Source organism: Ranitomeya variabilis, chromosome 2 (genome assembly GCF_051348905.1).
Source record: "Ranitomeya variabilis isolate aRanVar5 chromosome 2, aRanVar5.hap1, whole genome shotgun sequence".
Taxonomy (NCBI): domain Eukaryota; kingdom Metazoa; phylum Chordata; class Amphibia; order Anura; family Dendrobatidae; genus Ranitomeya; species Ranitomeya variabilis.
The window spans coordinates 291,326,302-291,347,552 of NC_135233.1; the positions used below are offsets into that span (position 1 = coordinate 291,326,302).

General features: G+C 46.0%; 1 protein-coding gene across 2 annotated transcripts in view; it reads left to right on the forward strand.

The window, feature by feature from the left end:
• Positions 1-21,251, forward strand: part of STAG2 (STAG2 cohesin complex component) — a 221,829-nt gene that overhangs the window by 183,385 nt on the left and 17,193 nt on the right. For both annotated transcript variants that reach the window (XM_077285110.1, XM_077285109.1), the window contains exons 20-29: positions 2,438-2,641; positions 3,265-3,335; positions 6,146-6,233; positions 6,315-6,395; positions 6,475-6,567; positions 8,208-8,382; positions 10,364-10,503; positions 10,844-10,945; positions 12,429-12,577; positions 20,530-20,658. In XM_077285110.1, the coding sequence (XP_077141225.1) occupies positions 2,438-2,641; positions 3,265-3,335; positions 6,146-6,233; positions 6,315-6,395; positions 6,475-6,567; positions 8,208-8,382; positions 10,364-10,503; positions 10,844-10,945; positions 12,429-12,577; positions 20,530-20,658 (1,232 nt within the window). The remainder of the gene's footprint in view (positions 1-2,437; positions 2,642-3,264; positions 3,336-6,145; positions 6,234-6,314; positions 6,396-6,474; positions 6,568-8,207; positions 8,383-10,363; positions 10,504-10,843; positions 10,946-12,428; positions 12,578-20,529; positions 20,659-21,251) is intronic.

Below are 21,251 nucleotides of genomic sequence, written 5' to 3' on the forward strand. Positions count from 1 at the left end.
GTTGGTGGCGTAGTGGTGTGCGCATGTCCAAAGCGAAGATCCACTGCCCAGGAGATTCAAAACAGCGCGGTCTTCGCTATTCGCAGTTTACCGGTGGGCGCGGCCATCTTTCCTGTGGCCGCGCGTGCGCAGATGGAGCGCTCTGCTGCCCGGGGCTTCAGGAAAATGGCCGCCGCGATCTCCATCTGCGCACGCGCGGAATCCCGCGGCCATTTTCCTGAAGCCCCGGGCAGCAGAGCGCTCCATCTGCGCACGCGCGGCCACAGGAAAGATGGCCGCGCCCACCGGTAAACTGCGGATAGCGAAGACCGCGCTGTTTTGAATCTCCTGGGCAGTGGATCTTCGCTTTGGACATGCGCACACCACTACGCCACCAACGTAATAATGAGCAGGATTCTGGGGGAGAAACAGCGCTGTCACCACGCCCATAGGACCAGACCAGCGTGAGTGACAGCAGAAAACGGCGACTTTACAAAGGTATTTCGGCAGCATAGGTGGGTAATAAAGGCACACAAAGACACTAATGTAACGCCCAGCTCTGCCCCTATTTAACGCTATTTTTAGCTCATCTTCAAAAAACGGGGTGACAGGTTCCCTTTAAATAAAATGTTCATTTTTAGTATTTGGTTGAAAACTGTTTGTTGGCAATGACTGCCTGAAGTCTTGAACTCACGGACATCACCAGACGCTGTGTTTCCTCCTTTTTGATGCTCTGCCAGGCCTTCACTGCGGTGGTTTTCAGTTGCTGTTTGTTTTTGGGCCTTTCTGTCTGAAGTTTAGTTTTTAACAAGTGAAATGCATGCTCAATTGGGTTGAGATCAGGTGACTGACTTGGCCATTCAAGAATATTCCACTTCTTTGCTTTAATAAACTCCTGGGTTGCTTTGGCTTCATGTTTTGGGTCATTGTCTATCTGTAGGATGAAACGACGACCAATCAGTTTGGCTGCATTTGGCTGGATCTGAGCACACAGTATGGCTCTGAATACCTCAGAATTCATTCGGCTGCTTCTGTCCTGTGTCACTTCATCAATAAACACTAGTGACCCAGTGCCACTGGCAGCCATGCATGCCCAAGCCATCACACTGCCTCCGCCGTGTTTTACATATGATGTGGTATGCTTTGGATCATGAGCTGTACCACGCCTTCGCCATATTTTTCTCTTTCCATCATTCTGGTAGAGGTTGATCTTGGTTTCATCTGTCCAAAGAATATTCTTCCAGAACTGTGCTGGCTTTTTTAGATGTTTTTTAGCAAAGTCCAGTCTAGCCTTTTTATTCTTGATGCTTATGAGTGGCTTGCACCGTGCAGTGAACCCTCTGTATTTACTTTCATGCAGTCTTCTCTTTATGGTAGATTTGGATATTGATACGCCGACCTCCTGGAGAGTGTTGTTCACTTGGTTGGCTGTTGTGAAGGGGTTTCTCTTCACCATGGAGATTATTCTGTGATCACCCACCACTGTTGTCTTCCATGGGCGCCCAGGTCTTTTTGCATTGATGAGTTCACCAGTGCTTTCTTTCTTTCTCAGGATGTACCAAACTGTAGATTTTGCCACTCCTAATATTGTAGCAATTTCTCGGATGTTTTTTTTTCTGTTTTCGCAGCTTAAGGATGTTTACTTCACAGCAAAACCTTCCAAATGCAAGCACCACACCTCAAATCAACTCCAGGCCTGTTATCTGCTTAAAGGGAACCTGTCACCTGAATTTGTCGGGACAGGTTTGCGGTCATATGGGCGGGGTTTTCGGGTGTTTGATTCACCCTTTCCTTACCCGCTGGCTGCATGCTGGCTGCAATATTGGAGTGAAGTTCATGCTACGTCCTCCGTAGTACACTCCTTCGCAAGGCAATTCGCCCATATGACCGCAAACCTGTCCGACAAATTCAGGTGACAGGTTCCCTTTAATTGAGAATGACATAACGAAGGGATTACCCACACCTGTCCATGAAATAGCCTTGGAGTCAATTGTCCAATTACTTTTGGTCCCTTTAAAAACAGGGTAGCACATGTTAAGGAGCTGAAACTCGTAAACCCTTCATCCAATTTTAATGTGGATACCCTCAAATGAAAGCTGAAAGTCTGAACTTCAACTGCATCTGAATTGTTTTGTTTAAAATTCATTGTGGTAATGTCTATAACCAAAATAAGAAAAATGTTGTCTCTGTCCAAATATATATGGACCTAACTGTAAGATATTTATACTGAGGTGATGCCATCAATGTCATTACTTGGCATTGTCACTTTTAGTCTTCCAAAGCAGCTTAGCCGCTGAGCTCAGAACGTTCTTACTGTATACATTAGTTTTTTGTGTGTATGAATATACATGGGTATGTGTGTTGTAGATTGGCCGTAATAGCATAAAGAACTTGTAAACGTTGTTGTTTTGTCAGTAATATTTATCAGAACATTATTATTATTTTTTTTTAATTATAGCATTTGGAAGCACTGCTTCGCCAGATACGGAGTATTGTAGAAAAACACACGGACACGGATGTCTTAGAAGTTTGCTCGAAAACCTATCATGCCCTCTGCAATGAGGAGTTCACAATATTTAACAGAGTCGACATTGCAAAGAGTCAGTTAATTGATGAGCTGGCGGATAAATTTAATCGCCTCCTTGAGGACTTCCTGCAGGAGGTTTGTTTTTCATATTAATTACAGTAGTAAGGAGTTTTTGTGAGCACTGCAGAGATAGTTGTGTGGAACTTCTACTAAGAAATCTGAAAGGATATTACGATAACCTTGGTGATCTTCCACATATTATGTGATAAATGTACAATCGCCAGGACTTACCCACCAGTTATTAGAACAGGGTGTTGAATCCATTGTTCCTCACCACACAGCCAAGGAGGAGGCTTTAGACTGGAGGATTAACATGCTTAATGAAAATCTATTTTATGTCTATGAGCCTGGCACACTTGAATTTTCCTGATGCTGAAACAGTTGCCTAGGTGTTTTTTTATGTTTTATTTCTTACTATATTAGGCAAAATCCTAGTAGCCCTAATTCACCTGAACACAAGTCACATTGGTTTTATGCTTTACTGTTTCAAAATACATAACTGATGAATACTACAAATTCAACCTGTAGTTCATGGTAATTTGCTATCAATTTATCAGCCTATATTTTGATATAAAACCACCTGCCAAAATACTGGCAGGGTAACCTTTTTTTATCTATTATTCTTCGCAGGAGCCCTGAAGAAATATCAGTATGAAGAAATAAAAATAATGATTATTTTCTGTCATGATCATTTCTAGGAAGAAGAACCGGATGAGGACGACGCATATCAAGTTCTATCTACACTGAAAAGGATAACTGCTTTCCATAAGTAAGTTTTCATCACTATGTTCATTTTTATTCACATCTAAAGCATACACTTAACAAATAATTTATACAGTGGGGCAAAAAAGTATTTAGTCAGTCAGCAATAGTTCAAGTTCCACCACTTAAAAAGATGAGAGGCGTCTGTAATTTACATCATAGGTAGACCTCAACTATGGGAGACAAACTGAGAAAAAAAAATCCAGAAAATCACATTGTCTGTTTTTTTATCATTTTATTTGCATATTATGGTGGAAAATAAGTATTTGGTCAGAAACAAAATTTCAAGATTTCTGGCTCTCACAGACCTGTAACTTCTTCTTTAAGAGTCTCCTCTTTCCTCCACTCATTACCTGTAGTAATGGCACCTGTTTAAACTTGTTATCAGTATAAAAAGACACCTGTGCACACCCTAAAACAGTCTGACTCCAAACTCCACTATGGTGAAGACCAAAGAGTTGTCAAAGGACACCAGAAACAAAATTGTAACCCTGCACCAGGCTGGGAAGACTGAATCTGCAATAGCCAACCAGCTTGGAGTGAAGAAATCAACAGTGGGAGCAATAATTAGAAAATGGAAGACATACAAGACCACTGATAATCTCCCTCGATCTGGGGCTCCACGCAAAATCCCACCCCGTGGGGTCAGAATGATCACAAGAACGGTGAGCAAAAATCCCAGAACCACGCGGGGGGACCTAGTGAATGAACTGCAGAGAGCTGGGACCAATGTAACAAGGCCTACCATAAGTAACACACTACGCCACCATGGACTCAGATCCTGCAGTGCCAGACGTGTCCCACTGCTTAAGCCAGTACATGTCCGGGCCCGTCTGAAGTTTGCTAGAGAGCATTTGGATGCTCCAGAGGAGTTTTGGGAGAATGTCCTATGGTCTGATGAAACCAAACTGGAACTGTTTGGTAGAAACACAACTTGTCGTGTTTGGAGGAAAAAGAATACTGAGTTGCATCCATCAAACACCATACCTACTGTAAAGCATGGTGGTGGAAACATCATGCTTTGGGGCTGTTTCTCTGCAAAGGGGCCAGGACGACTGATCCGGGTACATGAAAGAATGAATGGGGCCATGTATCGTGAGATTTTGAGTGCAAACCTCCTTCCATCAGCAAGGGCATTGAAGATGAAACGTGGCTGGGTCTTTCAACATGACAATAATCCAAAGCACACCGCCAGGGCAACGAAGGAGTGGCTTCGTAAGAAGCATTTCAAGGTCCTGGAGTGGCCTAGCCAGTCTCCAGATCTCAACCCTATAGAAAACCTTTGGAGGGAGTTGAAAGTCCGTGTTGCCAAGCGAAAAGCCAAAAACATCACTGCTCTAGAGGAGATCTGCATGGAGGAATGGGCCAACATACCAACAACAGTGTGTGGCAACCTTGTGAAGATTTACAGAAAACGTTTGACCTCTGTCATTGCCAACAAAGGATATATTACAAAGTATTGAGATGAAATTTTGTTTCTGACCAAATACTTATTTTCCACCATAATATGCAAATAAAATGATAAAAAAACAGACAATGTGATTTTCAGTATTTTTTTTTTTTCTCAGTTTGTCTCTCATAGTTGAGGTCTACCTATGATGTAAATTACAGACGCCTCTCATCTTTTTAAGTGGTGGAACTTGCACTATTGCTGACTGACTAAATACTTTTTTGCCCCACTGTATATGAGCTAAGTAGACTTCTCTGGTTACCCTTCATCCTAGAAATGTTATCTGTATTCTTACACTTCATGTCACAAACTACAGTAGGACTTTACAGCAAGTCATCCCTGCGTGTTTTAGCGACTAGTGGGACATACATAACTTTCTGGACCTTGCTCCCCTAACTATGCTCTGAAGTGTTTGATAGTCTTCAGTTAAACTGTCCTGTTCATGTGAAAAGAAGGTGAGGTCCAAGACTTAAGATCTCCTAATAGTAAAATAAATCAAGTAAAAAAAAGATGGGATAGGATTAGAAACTCTAAAATACATATAAGATCTCTGCTCATCTAGCAGCAAATTGGGCAACATTTTATGTACTCTCTGCTGATAATCTACCAAGGCTGATCTAGACGTTCTTTACATCTGGGGCTCTGCTAGTACAACATTAAGGAAATATTCTTGTACATCTCATACTTACAAAGGTGTATTTCCTCTTTTGTGCTGTATGGACTGGCTGAATGCCATACTACCAAAAGACAGGCGGGGCCCGATTCATCAAGGTGCTTTCACCCGCTTTCTGGTGTAAAACACCTTGAAATGTCTGAAAATGAAAGAACTGTGTGGCCTTTGGTTGTTTTTACCCCCTTCCTACCAGCTATGCCAAAGTGGGCAACGCTTGGACAGGGCAAGGACCTGCATGGAAATTTCATGCTTCTTTATTGGCGTAAATTACGCTGGGATTGGGATCCAGTCACTAACTGAGTAACCTTTCTGGGCGCACAGGAGTTGTAAGCTGCATCTGATTTGTGCGCCTCTGCCAGAAATGTTACTCAGTTAGTGACTGGATCACATTCCCAGCGCTTTTTCTCTAGTGATCCCTTCATTAAGAGTGGGGTATGAAGTGCCAGTGTTATTGAATGAATCATGTATACTGACTAGACGTTTCTTTCTGACATGGCAGACCTTTAGAGAACACTGATAAGTTCCTCACTTCATACATACCAGCTTCACCCATTTTTCTCTTTTGATATCAGTACTTATTAACAAGTGATGATGAGGGTGTTTTTTGGTATGAGGGGGTTATGTGTTATCAAAGTTAAGAAAATCTATAAAAGGCAGATAAAAATGACATACGGTAACTTTCTGCGTCTTTCAGCGCACACGATCTTTCCCGGTGGGACTTATTCAGCAGCAATTACAAGCTATTAAAAACTGGCATTGAAAATGGGGACATGCCAGAGCAGGTCAGTTTCCTACATTTCACTGTGTGGTCATTTTTTCCTTTAAATAATTCTTTAGTAATATCATCTTCTCTTCTGTGTCAGATCGTCATCCATGCTTTACAGTGTACCCATTATATCATTCTTTGGCAACTGGCAAAGATATCAGAGACTGGCTCAACTAAGGTATTTCCTAATTTGTGCACTCCCCCAGTCTTGGTCTTTTTTCAGTTTTCTTTATTCTAATATAATGATTTTCTTACAGGAGGAACTAATAACGTTAAAGAGACAAATGAGGGTATTTTGCCAAATATGTCAACATTACCTTACCAATGTGCACACTGCTGTAAAAGAACAGGTTTGTAATCATTGAAATAAGATATTCTGTAGTTCAGTCATTCATATCATTAAAATAATACAAGTCTCTGCTCCCGTTATGTCTGTAAATAATTGTAGTGGTTAATTTCTTACCTCCCTTTAATGTTCTACCTTGGTCAGTTTTCATAACAGATGCTGGGTAAAAGGATAAAGTAATAAGAAAAATATGTTAAAGAGTCAATTTGTAATTGGTAACATAACAATGATCGCTTTACTGCTACTAAACTCCATTTCTTGTAATGCACAAACATACTTGCTATGTGAATGTCTATATTCGTGTTCTTGCTGAGCTAGGAAATAATGTCATTAGGGAATCCATCAGTGCCACCTTTTGGTCTCATTAAGATACCAGATTTCCTTCCTTAAAGAGAATATTTTGATGTATGGACTGATAGCCTAGTTCCAGTGATGTGTCACAAACTGGACAGTGTGTAGTTGTTTCATTAAAATCAGTGTTTTATCAGCAGATTATCATCACTACAAGAGGACTAGGTGTCTTGGTCCTCCTAGTCAGCTGCTCTTTGTAACTCCATCCCCAACACTGATTAGCAGCTTTCTACCAATCAGCGGTGTGTGCGGGTTATACAGCGCTCCACATTCAGAGCCCGGCTAGACCTGCAGCAGAGAAAACTTTTTTTTATCATTTTTGACAGCATGCAGAAGGGAAAGTGACATTGCTGGAATCGGGGTATCTATCCGTAAATCATGCTGCTCACAGATTCCCTTTAAATATGTGAACAAGATAAAATTACATGTCGTTGACCAATTTAAAAATGAAATCTAGTAAGGGCTCTCCGTGCTCATTTAGCAAAACGGCAAACTTTTTTTGTGTTGGTTTTATGTTGTCCATTGTCTTAAAGGGGTATTCCCATCGCCAACATCCTATCCCAATACCCCATGTGCAGGGCATTGCCATAGCTTAGGTATTCATGATTACAACCACTAATAACTAACTAGCTAACTGTCACCATATGAGTGGTTGTACCTAAGCTACGGCAACGCTGATCATGGGGAAAGTGATATAGTGAATCAGGAGAACTATACTACGTTTCTATCTGGAGATATTTGCCAGTATTAATAATAATAATCTTTATTTTTATATAGCGCTAACATATTCCGCAGCGCTTTACAGTTTGCACACATTATCATCACTATCCCCGATGAGGCTCACAATCTAAATTCCCTATCAGTATGTCTAGGGAGTGTGGGAGGAAACCGGAGAACCCGGAGGAAACCCCCGCAAACACTGGGAGAACATACAAACTCCTTGCAGATGTTGTCCTTGGTGGGATTTGAACCCAGGGCTGCAGTGCTAACCACTGGGCCACAGTGCTGCCCTGCATTATTCTTACAGATGGGAGTACACCTTTATTGATTTCACACTTCATGCCCTTTTACTGTTTAAAACTAAATGTGCTGGAAATCAGGATGACAGAACTGAGGCTAGGGGCACACTGCATTTATGGCCACTGTCAGGCACATGCGCTGACTTTTGCATAATGCGTATGCATGCTGTTGTAGCATGGTCTGATAGCAATTTTTGCATATTATTTAATTGGACATGAACTTGTTGAATATATGATGCATTATTTTCTAATGTTAAAATGGTTTCTGTTTCAGGCGTTTACTATTCTCTCTGATGTGCTGATGATCTTTAGCCACCAGATTGTAGTTGGGGGCCGTGACAATTTAGAGCCACTTGTGTACTCTCCCGATTCTTCATTACAGTCTGAGTTATTAAGCTTTATTTTGGATCATGTCTTTATTGACCAAGATGATGATAACAGCAGTACAGGTAAGTGGCTACATAGTGCCACAGATTACACAGCTAACGACAATGTAATGCTGGTATGGATCAGCCATGCACAAATGGCTTCCTACGTTGAAATGTTTCAATTCCAGGGTAATAAACCTCATTTATCAAAACCAGAAATCTTGCCTAGTTGCTATTAGCAACCAGTGTGCCCAGCTTTATTAATCTTTTCAGAAAAAAAATTAAGAATCTATGTAATTGGCAGCCAAGGACAACAATGCCAGTTCAGTGTGTTGTGTTACTCTCCGGAGTCTTGATATTCTCGTATGTTATTAACCTATTAAAAAGAATGTGACTGAAAAAAAAAAAATTTGTAGCAACTAAAAAAAATGTAAAGTATTAATGTGTTTTTTTTTTTTTAAAGTAAATTTTAATGGTATAAAATATGTAAAATAATTGAAAAAGTTCTGATATTTTCAACTTTGAAACACTAGAGGGGAGAAGCTGCTGACATTTGTCATGAAAACCTAGTGTATTGCTAGCTTGCATTACGTCTACAGTAAAAGTGAGCGGGATCTGCTCACATGCGCATGATGGCACACCTCCCGGTCTGGGTGCTTGCAGACGGATAAGGGAGAATGAAGTTGAGGATCACAGTGCAGGGACATTTTGTTGGTAACTGCAATGCGACTATGTGAGGTGGACCATGTGCCCAAGAAAGGCTGGCTGGCTCTACACTTGTCTCTACAGAGATCTGAACGGAGCAGTCATATTATTGTGGCTGCAGTGCTCAGATCACAGGATTTACACAGGTCTTCAGTCGGTATCGCATATGAAGGGATAAAATACACAGCTTAGCGGACTGTATCACGCATGATAAGATTAGATGTACAGTGAACTGTATCACATGATAGCATTAAATGCATGGCTCAGCTTACTGTATCATACATAAAAAGATAAGATGCACAGCAAACATCACACATGATTAGATACATGGCTCAGTAGACTGTGTAACATATGATAGGATTAGATACACGGTTCAGCAAATTGGATACATTGCTCAATGGACTATATCACATGCTAAGATTAGATGCACAGCTATCTGTCACACAATAGGATTAGATACACCGCTCAGCGGACTGTATTACTTAATAGGGTAAGATGACATGGCAGTGGAGAATTGCTGTGATCTCAGCGCCACAGTTATGTCATTGTGGTGCTCACATTACAGTATTGAACGGTCACCAGGTTCAGGCACCAGCACTCCTGCGGGGATGTCATCCAGTGACATGTACCAACTTCTGGATGCTGTCCCTGCCCTAGCCCTGATGCCTGGAGCTGATGAGCACTCATGAGTTATTACTGTGATCTGAGTACAGCTGCTGCAATGACATCACAGCTACGCTCAGATCAGAGTTATTACCAGTGAGCGGCGAGTACATGTCACTGGATGAAATCAGTGCCGCATCGCTTTTGCCCAGACTTTGTGTTCAACGGTAATTACGGAGCTGCTCTCAGATCACAGAATTTAAAGTTGACAGAGACAATTTGTAAGTCTGTGCACATTGCTGATCTACTATAAAATGGCACCGGGTAGCACCTGCAGCTGTAAAGTGGACACCTAGGGGGTGTTCCCAGTTCACAGCTGGCCCCGTTCTTCTGGCTGGTGCAGGTTCCTGTGGTCTGACCCCACTAATCAATAAGTTCTCATCTATCCTTGGGATGGGTCATAGCTTGTTTCCACTGGACAATCCCTTTTAAGTAAATTCTAGCTATAACAGGAAGCTGTCATCACACAGAGTCCATCCTGCTGGCTGTGTATGCATCTACATACTGCCCTCTGCAATGGCCATATTAATATTTGTACTGCATTATAGAGCTGTGTATGCGTCTACATACTGCCCTCTGCAATGGCCATATTAATAGTTGTACTGCATTATAGAGCTGCGTAAGAAGTCGCTCTCTACTCTTTTGCTTATCCTTCGTTTTTTTTTAAGCTCTGTTTTTCCCTGTTTGTTTTTAGATGGTCAACAAGACGATGAAGCTAGTAAAATCGAAGCATTACACAAAAGGCGAAATCTACTTGCAGCATACTGCAAGCTCATAGTATATAATGTGGTTGAAATGAATACTGCAGCTGACATCTTCAAGCAGTACATGAGGGTACGTACATAAGCCAATTAATACCTTTTTGATCTTATACTTTTTCACTACTGTATATCATCCCTTAAATGTAACCACAGTCAGACCAACAACCAGGAATAACTTGCAAGAATATTTGAGTTAGGGTGTCGGTGTATTCCTGTACAAGCCATGTGTACAAAAACTGGTAAAACCGAATGATTCTTAGCTGCGTAACACAGACCATGATTATGTGGCGTTGCCCTATTCATGGCATCGATCCTTGTTTTCTTGCCAATAATTATAGCTGTGAATTATTAGTCATAAAGCCACTTTTCTATATTTATTTCAAGGATACTAATGAAATGTTTTTTCTTCGTAGTACTATAATGACTATGGAGACATCATAAAAGAAACGATGAGTAAAACCCGACAGATCGATAAAATCCAATGCGCAAAGACACTCATCCTCAGTTTACAACAGGTATGCTGCATTTTCAGGTCACTTGTCCTTTTAAGCAATTAACTTTTATTCCATTTTTACCTAAAATGTATCCGTTTTACAGTTGGTACAGATGCATATATTGTGAACAAAGAAGCTTGTTTAGGGTTGAGTTATTCCTGAGCTCATTATTTATTACATTTTGGTTTAGCTTAGGCTTCTTTCACATTTCCGTCAGTAGTCGTCCGTCACAAATCTTCGGCGCAACATACCGACGGACGTTTGGGAAGTAGTGGTTAACGTGTGCAGCGGATGCAGTGCTTCAACGGGTCCGCTGTCCGGAAAGGTAAAATGTAAAATCCTGGGGAGGAGAGAGAGATTTCCTGCCGGGCATGCTCAGTAGGAAACACAGGCTCCAACGTACAGAAAAAAGGTTCCCTTGAACGTTTTTAGCAGACGACGGTCCGCCAAAATGCACAGGATCCAGTGCACGACGGACATAACGTGTGCCCATACGTCATTAATACAAGTGAATGGGATAAAACAGGATCCTGCATACAAATTTGCAGGATCCTGTTTTTTCACAAACCGACGTATTTCAACGTAAGGAGAAAGACGGAAGTGTGAAAGAGGCCTAAGGCTACTTTCACACTTGCGTCGTTACGCGGACGTCGCCTAAGCGTCGGCCCGAGGGACGTTGTGAAAATTTGGCACAACATGGGCCGCGAATGCAGTTTTTTGAACGCATCCGCTGCCCATTGTAAAGTCCCGGGGAGGAGGGGGCAGAGTTCCGGCCGCACATGCGTGATAGGAAATGGCGGACCCGATGTACAAAAAAAGTTCCCTTGAATGTTTTTTTGTGAAAACGGTCCGCCAAAACACGACGCATCCAGTGCACGACGGACGCGACGTATAGTCATATAGTCGGCAATACAAGTCTATGGGGAAAAAATGCATCCTGTGGGCACATTTGCAGGATCCGTTTTTTACCCAAAACGAAGGATTGCGACGGAAAACAAAAAACGCAAGTGTGAAAGTAGCCTAAGTCTCATGTTACACAGTCATGGCCCACAGTGTTGGCACAATTTTGTCCTGCCCATTTTGGAGGTTTTATGTGAAATTATGTTCCAATTTACATTTTTGTTCCAATACACACAAAGGAAACAAACTTGTATATGAAACGTGCAATTGCAAGAATTTTTTGGGAGAAATACTTCATTTTCTGAAACCGTTTCAAAGGTGCCAACACTTGGCCATGACTGTAAGTGTACAGCATGAGCTGCATTAAATATCACAATTGTATAGTTTTATGGAAAAAGGTTTTATAGCTGATGTGTAAAATGGGGGGTCTGCTTGAATAAAGGCTGAAAATTAATAAGCATGCCAAATATTAGCGTTTTTGTGCATTGATCATCATTTACTAAGCATCATTTTCTAATAGTTATTCAGTAGCGTAAAATCTGGAAAACTATAATGGATGATTATACAGCTTGTACTTGTTTTATGTATTTTTTACCATCCACAGCTTTTCAATGAGATGATCCAGGAACATGGCTATAACTTTGACCGATCATCACCAACATTCAGTGGCATAAAAGAGCTGGCAAGGCGCTTTGCTTTAACCTTTGGACTTGATCAGCTTAAAACTCGAGAAGCCATTGCAATGTTACACAAGTAATCACATCTTCATTGTACTTATTTTATGTGAACCCTAGCTACCTGTATCAGAATTTATACACACTTATCAATAGAGACTGTTATGTATGTAGAGGGGTTTTTTTGCATTCAGCTAGTGAGAGGCCGGTTTATGGATTGGCTAGACTAAAGCGGACATACCTTACCGATACCGTGGGTGTAGGCCACAGGCTGGGATTAGGGGGTGTCTGCTGGTATCTCTGGTGCCCAGCAGTGCTGCGTGGGTGTCCGCCGCTGCCCGGGGCTCTGCAGGGATTTTGTGACATACCAGAGCCCTGGTAATTCCACTGTTCCCTGTGTGAGTGCGGTGGACTCCGGGAATATGGCTGCCGCCGGGGGCCGGCAGAGCCTGACACGCACGCAGCACCGCTGGGCACCGGAGACACCCGCAGCCCCGGCCAGCAACCGCCTGGCACCCGGAGACACCCGGCAGCAGCACCGGACATGTACCTGCACAAGACACCCGCATCAGCACAGGACCAGTGTGCCGCACATCGGAGCCCCCCCTCATCCAAGCCTACGGCCTGCAGCATCACCCCACTCCTGCTTCCTCCAGCAGCGACCCTGGGACCCCGCCTCACCACAACCAACCCCCACCCCCACCCCCACCCCCGGTAAACAGTAAGACGCATGGATTATAAGAAGCTTATTTACTCTGTCGCCTCATTGGGGGACACAGGACCATGGGTGTTATGCTGCTGTCCACTAGGAGGCGACACTATGCATAATCTGAAAGAGATTAACTGTGGCTCCTCCTATGCAGTATACACCCCTGGACGGCATCAGCCTTCTCCAGTTTTTGCTTAGTGTCGCATAGGAGGCACACCTAAAAGATTTTTACTCCGTTTTTTCCGACGGGATTACAGATGAAGAAAAGAGGGTCTCCTGTGAGACTCCCGGCATGGCTCCTTCCTCGGCCCCCTATTATGGGGTGCCCAGTTGAAATAGAGATGGCTATTCCCCATGTTGCTCCTTCCCCAGTCCCTCGGGTGCTGGTTCGAAGTCGAGACGCCCCCTCCTTCCCCAATTCCTTTTGGTTTCTGGGTTGAGGTCGAGGCGAGGATAAAGGCCCCTGAAGGCGACAACAGCACCCTCCCTATCCCCCTCTGGGGGTATTAGGTTGAGACGCCTCAGGTAGGGCCTGTACAGGCAGCACTCTGAAGCTCCCAGCAATGGGCCAGCACACTGCGCCTGCATCCAGGGACCTCAGCCCAGCTGCGGGCTCCTGTTGGGGCCGGGGGGAGTGCAGGCAGGCATGGCACATACAGACACAGGGCTCCCTGCGCCCCTGTCTCTGCGGCAGCACCAGCTCTATACTGCCTCAGGGAGACCCTAACCGGGCTCCCGCTTCCGCTTATAGCCCCACCGCCATCCTGCCTTTAAATCCGGAGGGGTCCGGTTCAGATCCGTCCCCCTCCCGGACTTTCGCGCCAGCCTGGAGCCCTTCTGGGCCTCAGGCATCTAATTTAGGCCCCGGCTTCGGCCTAGCTGAAGCTGCCGCCTCCTCTCCGCCCCCCGGATGACAAATATGACACTCTACAGTGTCATAAAGGGGGTGGATCGAGACAGAAAGGGCGCGTTTTTACACAGCCTTGCCGCTTTTTTTCCAGCTCTCCGCCCCCTTCTCCTCCTTTCTTCTCTGTCTCAGCAGCCATTTTCTGCTGCAGATTAACCCTCCATCTCCCGGTCTGCAGGACCAGGCAGCCAGTCTCTGGGGGGCACAGGACTGTGGATCTTCGGCGCTGGACCTAGGGGCACACTGGTGGGGTAAGATCACAGCTGGGTTTTTTTACTCAGCTGTGAATCCATATTACCTATAAGGCTCCCCTATAGGTTTCTCTACCCCTGTAAGGTCCTCTGCCGGCATCTGGGCACTATGCCGGGCTCAAGGTCCAAGAGAACCAAGCAGAACTGCTATTATGCATTCTGCACAGCCTGTGGGACCGCTCTCCCCAGTAGCAGCACGTACCCGCATTGTCAGAACTGTATACAAACTAATGTGTCAGAGCCCCAAGAAGCCCCTGCCAATGCCTCGGTGTCTAATGCCACGCCGGAATGGGCTACTCAGATATCGCAATCTATGACGCAGTCTATAGATAACCTAACTTCCACATTGCTTCAGGCTCTGCAGGGCCATGCCCCGGGAGAGCCTGAAGGGAGAGCTTGACTCAGGAACAAGATGACCCTGGCACATCCACGTCTCGGTCAGGACGCAAGCGGACCCATAGATCAAGTCCATCTGCGTCATCCCATAGCACACGGTTATCCCCCTCTAGGGAGAGACACCGTAGCTCCAGGTCATCTAGACCAACCCATTCCAGGGACAGACAATGCAGATGTCCGCAATCCCTGACCAGAGAAGGCCTCCTCCCCAGCCCACTCAGCAGGGGACGCCTCAGTGATACACAGGATTCGGAGGGCATCTGCGACTCTGACTCAGACAGGGAAACGGAGGGGTCCCTGATCCCAATCCCTCCTAGCAATACAGCGCTAGTTGAGGACATAATTTCTTCCATGCATCAGGTGCTGGACATTTCTGATCCGCCACCAGAGGCCCCAGAACACAAGATTTCCTTTGAAGGACCTCTGAAGCCGCCTAAGGTTTTCTCTAACCACCCAGAGTTTAAGGCGATCCTTAAAAAGCAGCTCTCACAGCCTGAGAAAAAATTCGCTAATCGCAAATATCTGGAGGCGAGGTACCCCTTCCCACAGAAGGACACCAAGGAATGGACAGATCCACCTGAAGTGGACCCCCCAGTCTCTAGGCTGGCAGCACAGACCCTCCTTTCACTGCCAGATAGCTCAACCCTCAGGGACGCAGCAGACCGGCAGGTAGAACGCATGGCTCGTTCAATTTTCGAGGCAGCAGGGGCATCCCTGGCTCCCGCGTTCGCCTCAGTGTGGGCTGCCAAGACCATTCTGGCCTGGGCAAAGAATTTACAAGCTCTCCAAGCATCCGCTCCTGAGCTGTCGGACCAAACGGTTCAAATAGCAGTTGTAGCAGACTACATGCTCCATGCAGCTCTGGATTCAGCAAGGGGAGTAGCGGGGATAGCATCAAACGCCATCACGATTCGGCGTATCCTCTGGCTGTGGGAATGGAAAGCGGACGCAGCCTCAAAGAAGTCCCTCACGCACCTCCCCTACCTCAGTGGGAGACTTTTCGGGGAACAGTTGGACACTATGATATCCAACGCCACCGGGGGTAAGAGTACTTCTCTTCCCCAACTGAAAGCTAAACGCACTTACAAGAAGCGTAACCAAACTCGATTCCGATCCTTTCGGAATTCCTCGGGCTGGTCCGTCTCGCGTCCAGCACAAAATCGTAACCGTTCCCCACGCAGGGACAACTCACGATCGACGCAAAGGTCGGGCAAGACCTGGCAGTCAAAAGCAGGCCAGCCTAAGCCCAGAGGAGGAAAATCTCAGACTTTCTCCTCATCATGACTCACGGACTCCGGAAAACACCACACCAGTAGGCGGCCTACTTTTGCTCTTTCATCAAGTCTGGCTGCCTATTACAGAAGACAGGTGGGTCAGGGAACTAGTGTCTTCCGGATACAAAATAGACTTCACCTCCAACCCACCGGACCGATTCTTCCTCTCTTTCCCCCCAAAACCGCCAGCCAAGGCTCGTGCCTACCACCAAGCGGTCTCCTCGCTTTTTCAAGCAGGAGTCATAGTACCGGTACCCACGACCGACCGCTTCCGAGGGTTCTACTCCAATCTGTTCGTAGTTCCCAAGAAAGGAGGCAGCGTACGGCCCATACTAGACCTAAAACAGCTCAACAAATATGTACGGGACCGTCATTTCCGCATGGAGTCCCTTAGGTCCATCATTGCGTCCATGGAGAAGGGAGAATATCTCGCCTCCATAGACATACAAGACGCATACCTGCATATACCCATTGCACCTGCCCATCAGAGGTTTCTCAGGTTCGCAATAGGCCAGGACCACTACCAATTCGTGGTTCTCCCCTTCGGACTCGCCACGGCTCCCAGAGTGTTCACCAAAGTCATGGCAGCCACCATGGACGTCCTGCACTCCAGAGGCATAGTAGTCGTTCCATACCTGGACGATCTACTCATCAAGGCTCCCACCTTCAATGACTACGAGCTCAGCGTCTCAATCACAACCGATACTCTCAGTCGCATGGGCTGGTTAATCAACCTACAAAAGTAATCACCAACCCCGAGTCAGTCCCTGACCTTCCTGAGAATGTTATTCAACACCTCCAGGAGTCTAGTGCTCCTTCCCAAGGACAAGGCACTGGCTCTCCGACTAGCAGTTCGCACCCTCCTCCGCAAACCCCCTCGATCTCTCCGGTTTGCCATGAGAGTCCTCGGCAAGATGGCAGCAGCAATAGAAGCGGTCCCATTTGCCCAGTTTCACCTCAGACCTCTCCAATTAGCCATTCTCAGGTCCTGGGACAGGAATCCCTTTTCTCTCGACAGGGAGTTCCAGCTAATGTCGTCAACCAGGAGGTCCCTGCACTGGTGGCTCAAGCCAACCTCGCTAGCAAAGGGGAAATCCTTCCTCACAGGTCAATGGAAGGTTCTGACCACCGACGCCAGCCTGATGGGTTGGGGTGCGATGCACCTACACCACAGGGCCAGTGGTCCCCAATGGAAGCGACCACGCCCATCAACATCCTGGAAATTCGTGCCATCCTTCTGGCATTGAGGGCCTTCCATCACTTACTGGCAGCCTCTCACATCAGAATACAGTCGGACAATGCCACGGCTGTGGCATATGTGAATCACCAAGGGGGGACCCTCAGTACCCAGGCGATGCGAGAAGTGTCACACATCCTCCGCTGGGCGGAGGACACAGGGTCGGTTCTTTCGGCGGTCCACATCCCGGGTGTGGACAACTGGGAAGCAGACTTCCTCAGCCGACAAGGTATAGACTCGGGAGAGTGGTCTCTCCATCCCAAAATTTTTCACCAGATCTGTCTCCACTGGGTGACCCCGGATGGGGACCTAATGGCATCCCACTTCAATGCCAAGGTCTCCAACTTCATGGCCAGAACACACGATCCGCGGTCGCTTGGAGCAGACGCTCTGGTTCAGGACTGGACCCAGTTCTAGCTTCTGTATATTTTTCCACCTCTCCCCCTGATATCCAGAGTGGTGAGGAAGATCAAACAAGAGGGAGTTCCAACCATCCTAATTGCACCGGACTGGCCCAGACGCACATGGTACGCCGTCATCGTACAACTCACAGCAGACGCCCCCTGGCGTCTCCCCGACCTCCACGATCTTCTATCACAAAGGCCGTTCTACCACCAGAACTCAGAGGCTCTCAATTTGACGGTGTGGCCCTTGAGACCTGAGTTCTAACCCAGGCAGGGCTCTCGACGGACGTCATTGCAACCATGATCAGGGCACGGAAGCCAGCCTCTGCCAAGATTTATTACCGTACCTGGAAAGCTTTCTTTACCTGGTGCGAATCTCGTGGCCAGATCCCACTCCCTTATTCTCTACCCAAAGTACTTGGGTTTCTCCAATCGGGTCTGGAGGCCAGGCTGTCATTGGGCTCGCTTAAGAGTCAGGTGTCAGCCCTCTCAGTGCTTTTTCAAAGGCGCATTGCTACCAAGCTGCAAGTAAGGACTTTCCTTCAGGGGGTTTCCCGATTGGTTCTCCCCTACAGACGACCACTAGAAACGTGGGACCTCATCCTGGTCCTGACAGCATTGCAGGAACCACCCTTCGAACCCCTTAAGGAGGTCCCGCTCCGCCTTCTTTCCCAGAATGTGGTTTTCCTGGTGGCAATCACCTCGCTACGCAGGGTGTCTGAATTGACCGCACTCTCCTGCAGACGGCCCTTCCTGGCTTTTCACCAGGACAAGGTAGTTCTTCGTACGGTCCCATCCTTCCTTTCGAAGGTTGTGTCCAACTTCCACCTCAATGAGGAAATTTCACTACCATCCCTTTGGCCGGTTCCGGTTCATAGAGTGGAGAAGGCTCTGCATACGCTTGACCTTGTCAGGGCATTGCGTATATACGTGTCTAGGACTGCGTCCTTCCGGAGGTCTGATTCTCTTTTCCTCCTTCCGGAAGGCGGCCACAAGGGTCTGCCAGCTTCCAAAGCTACCCTTGCCAGGTGGATCAAATCCACCATACAAAAGGCCTACCGCCTTAAGAATTCTCCTCTTCCAGCCGGTATTACAGCACACTCTACACGGGCGGTATGGGCCTCCTGGGCCATTCGGTACCAGGCTTCGGCACAACAAGTGTGTAAGGCGGCCACTTGGACTAGCCTACACACGTTTACTAAACACTACAGGGTTCATACCCAGTCCTTAGCGGACGCGAGCCTGGGTAGATGTGTCCTGCAGGCGGCGGTGCCCTAAGTATAGGGGCCTGTCTGCACAATATTCGTCCATTGCTTCCCACCCAGGGACTGCTTTAGGACGTCCCATGGTCCTGTGTCCCCCAATGAGGCGACAGAGTAAAGGAGATTTTTTTGTACTCACCGTAAAATCTCTTTCTCTTAGCCTCTAATTGGGGGACACAGCTCCCACCCTGTTGCCCTTTCCGGGCCGTTGTAACTGTTGAGTTCTCATATTGTTTGCTTGAGCTCGTACATAGTTGCCTTTCTTACAGGCATAATTATGTTATTCATGTTACATGGTTGCCTTCTTACAGGCATAATTATGTTATTCATGTTACGTTCCTCCTACTGTTTTTGCACAACACTGGTGAAGGCTGATGCCGTCCAGGGGTGTATACTGCATAGGAGGAGCCACAGTTAATCTTTTTCAGATTATGCATAGTGTCGCCTCCTAGTGGACAGCAGCATAACACCCATGGTCCTGTGTCCCCCAATTAGAGGCTAAGAGAAAGAGATTTTACGGTGAGTACACAAAAATCTCCTTTTTCTCCTCAAAAGTTGGGGTGTGTCTTATAATCCGAAGCGTCTTATAATCTGAAGCGTCTTATAATCCGAAAAATACGGTAATTACATTTAGAGAGGCCCTAGAAACCATTCTGGAGCATCTTTTCTCAAAATGCTGCTATCTTCGCACTTCTATCCCTTATAGCAATGTACTTTATACATTGACAACTAGTACAAGTAAAGTAGTTGTGACTACACATTGACGCTGTCTAGTCTGTGCTAGAGGTACATGCACCGAATTGTCAAATTTTTGTATAAATTTATTTTCTGGAATGAATAATGGAGGAACTGAACAATGTAAGGATCTAAGAAAAGATGATCCAGAATTGTTATTTGTTGAGAAATAAAAGTATTAACTAACGGACGCGACAGCAGATCTGACTGCTCCTCTTAACCTTGTTGCAACCATATAACGTTATATATGCATCATATGGACATAGAGAATTTATGGATCAAGCTCAGGGATTGATCCTGCGTCAAAATCCACAAGCGCCGGTTATGATATTTAGCTGGCTTCTGACTGAAACCGCAGAGGTCAGAGCTACGTTTGATCGCTGCTTTTAACCCCTTCTCGACCTTAGGGTTTTCTGTTTTTGCGTTTCCGTTTTTTTTTTGCTCAGTGTCTTACCAGAGCCATAACCTGGTCAATATGGCAGTGTGAGGGCTTGTTTTTTTGCAGGACGAGTTGTACTTTTGAACTACACCATTGGTTTTACCATATTGTGTACTGGAAAACGGGGGAAAAATTCAAAATGCAGTGAGATTGTAAAAAAAAAAAGTACAATTCCACAATTGAACCGTAATTCTGGTGTTTAGATTTTTTTCTCTTTATGTCATTTACAAATTGAGCCTTGTAGTGAACATAAGTTTGCGAAGTTGATTGGTTTTCCAACCGTCTCCCATAAGAGTCTTATGTATGTACGTTCAGAGTTAAAAAAAAAAAGCAGTTACTTTGCAGCTGAACATAATTTGCCTAATTTATTTTGAGTAACGGTTTATAATATTTAATCATATTCCATATATTTTACAGGGATGGTATAGAATTTTCCTTTAAAGAGCCAAGTCCACAAGGAGAGATCCACCCCCCTCTAAACATGGCTTTCCTGGACATTCTCAGTGAGTTTTCATCCAAACTACTAAGACAGGACAAGAAAACAGTGTAAGTATTGCCTGGTATTAACCCCTTAATCCCATATGACGTACTATCCCGTCGAGATGGGGTGGGCCTTAATTCCCACCGACGGGATAGTACGTCATAGCGATCGGCCGCGCTCACGGGGGGAGTGCGGCCGATCGCGGCCGGGTGTCAGCTGACTATCGCAGCTGACATCCGGCACTATGTGCCAGGAGCGGTCACGGACCGCCCCCGGCACGTTAACCCCCGGCACACTGCGATCAAACATGATCGCAGTGTTCCGGCGGTACAGGGAAGCATCGCGCAGGGAGGGGGCTCCCTGCGGGCTTCCCTGAGACGATCGGTACAAGGCCATGTGCTCACCTTGTACCGAGCGTCTCCTCCCTGCAAGCCCCGGATCCAAAATGGCCGCGGGGCTGCATCCGGGTCCTGCAGGGAGGTGACGTCACAGCGCCTGCTCAGAGCAGGCGCCAGGAAGTCTCCCTTCTGTGCACGTCAGATCGCCGATGTGCACAGTGCACAGCAAAGTGTCAGGTCGGCGATCTGTCACTTTACTGTGATGCCCCCCCCGGGGCAAAGTAAAAATATATATATATAAAAAAAAAATACAGGTGTTA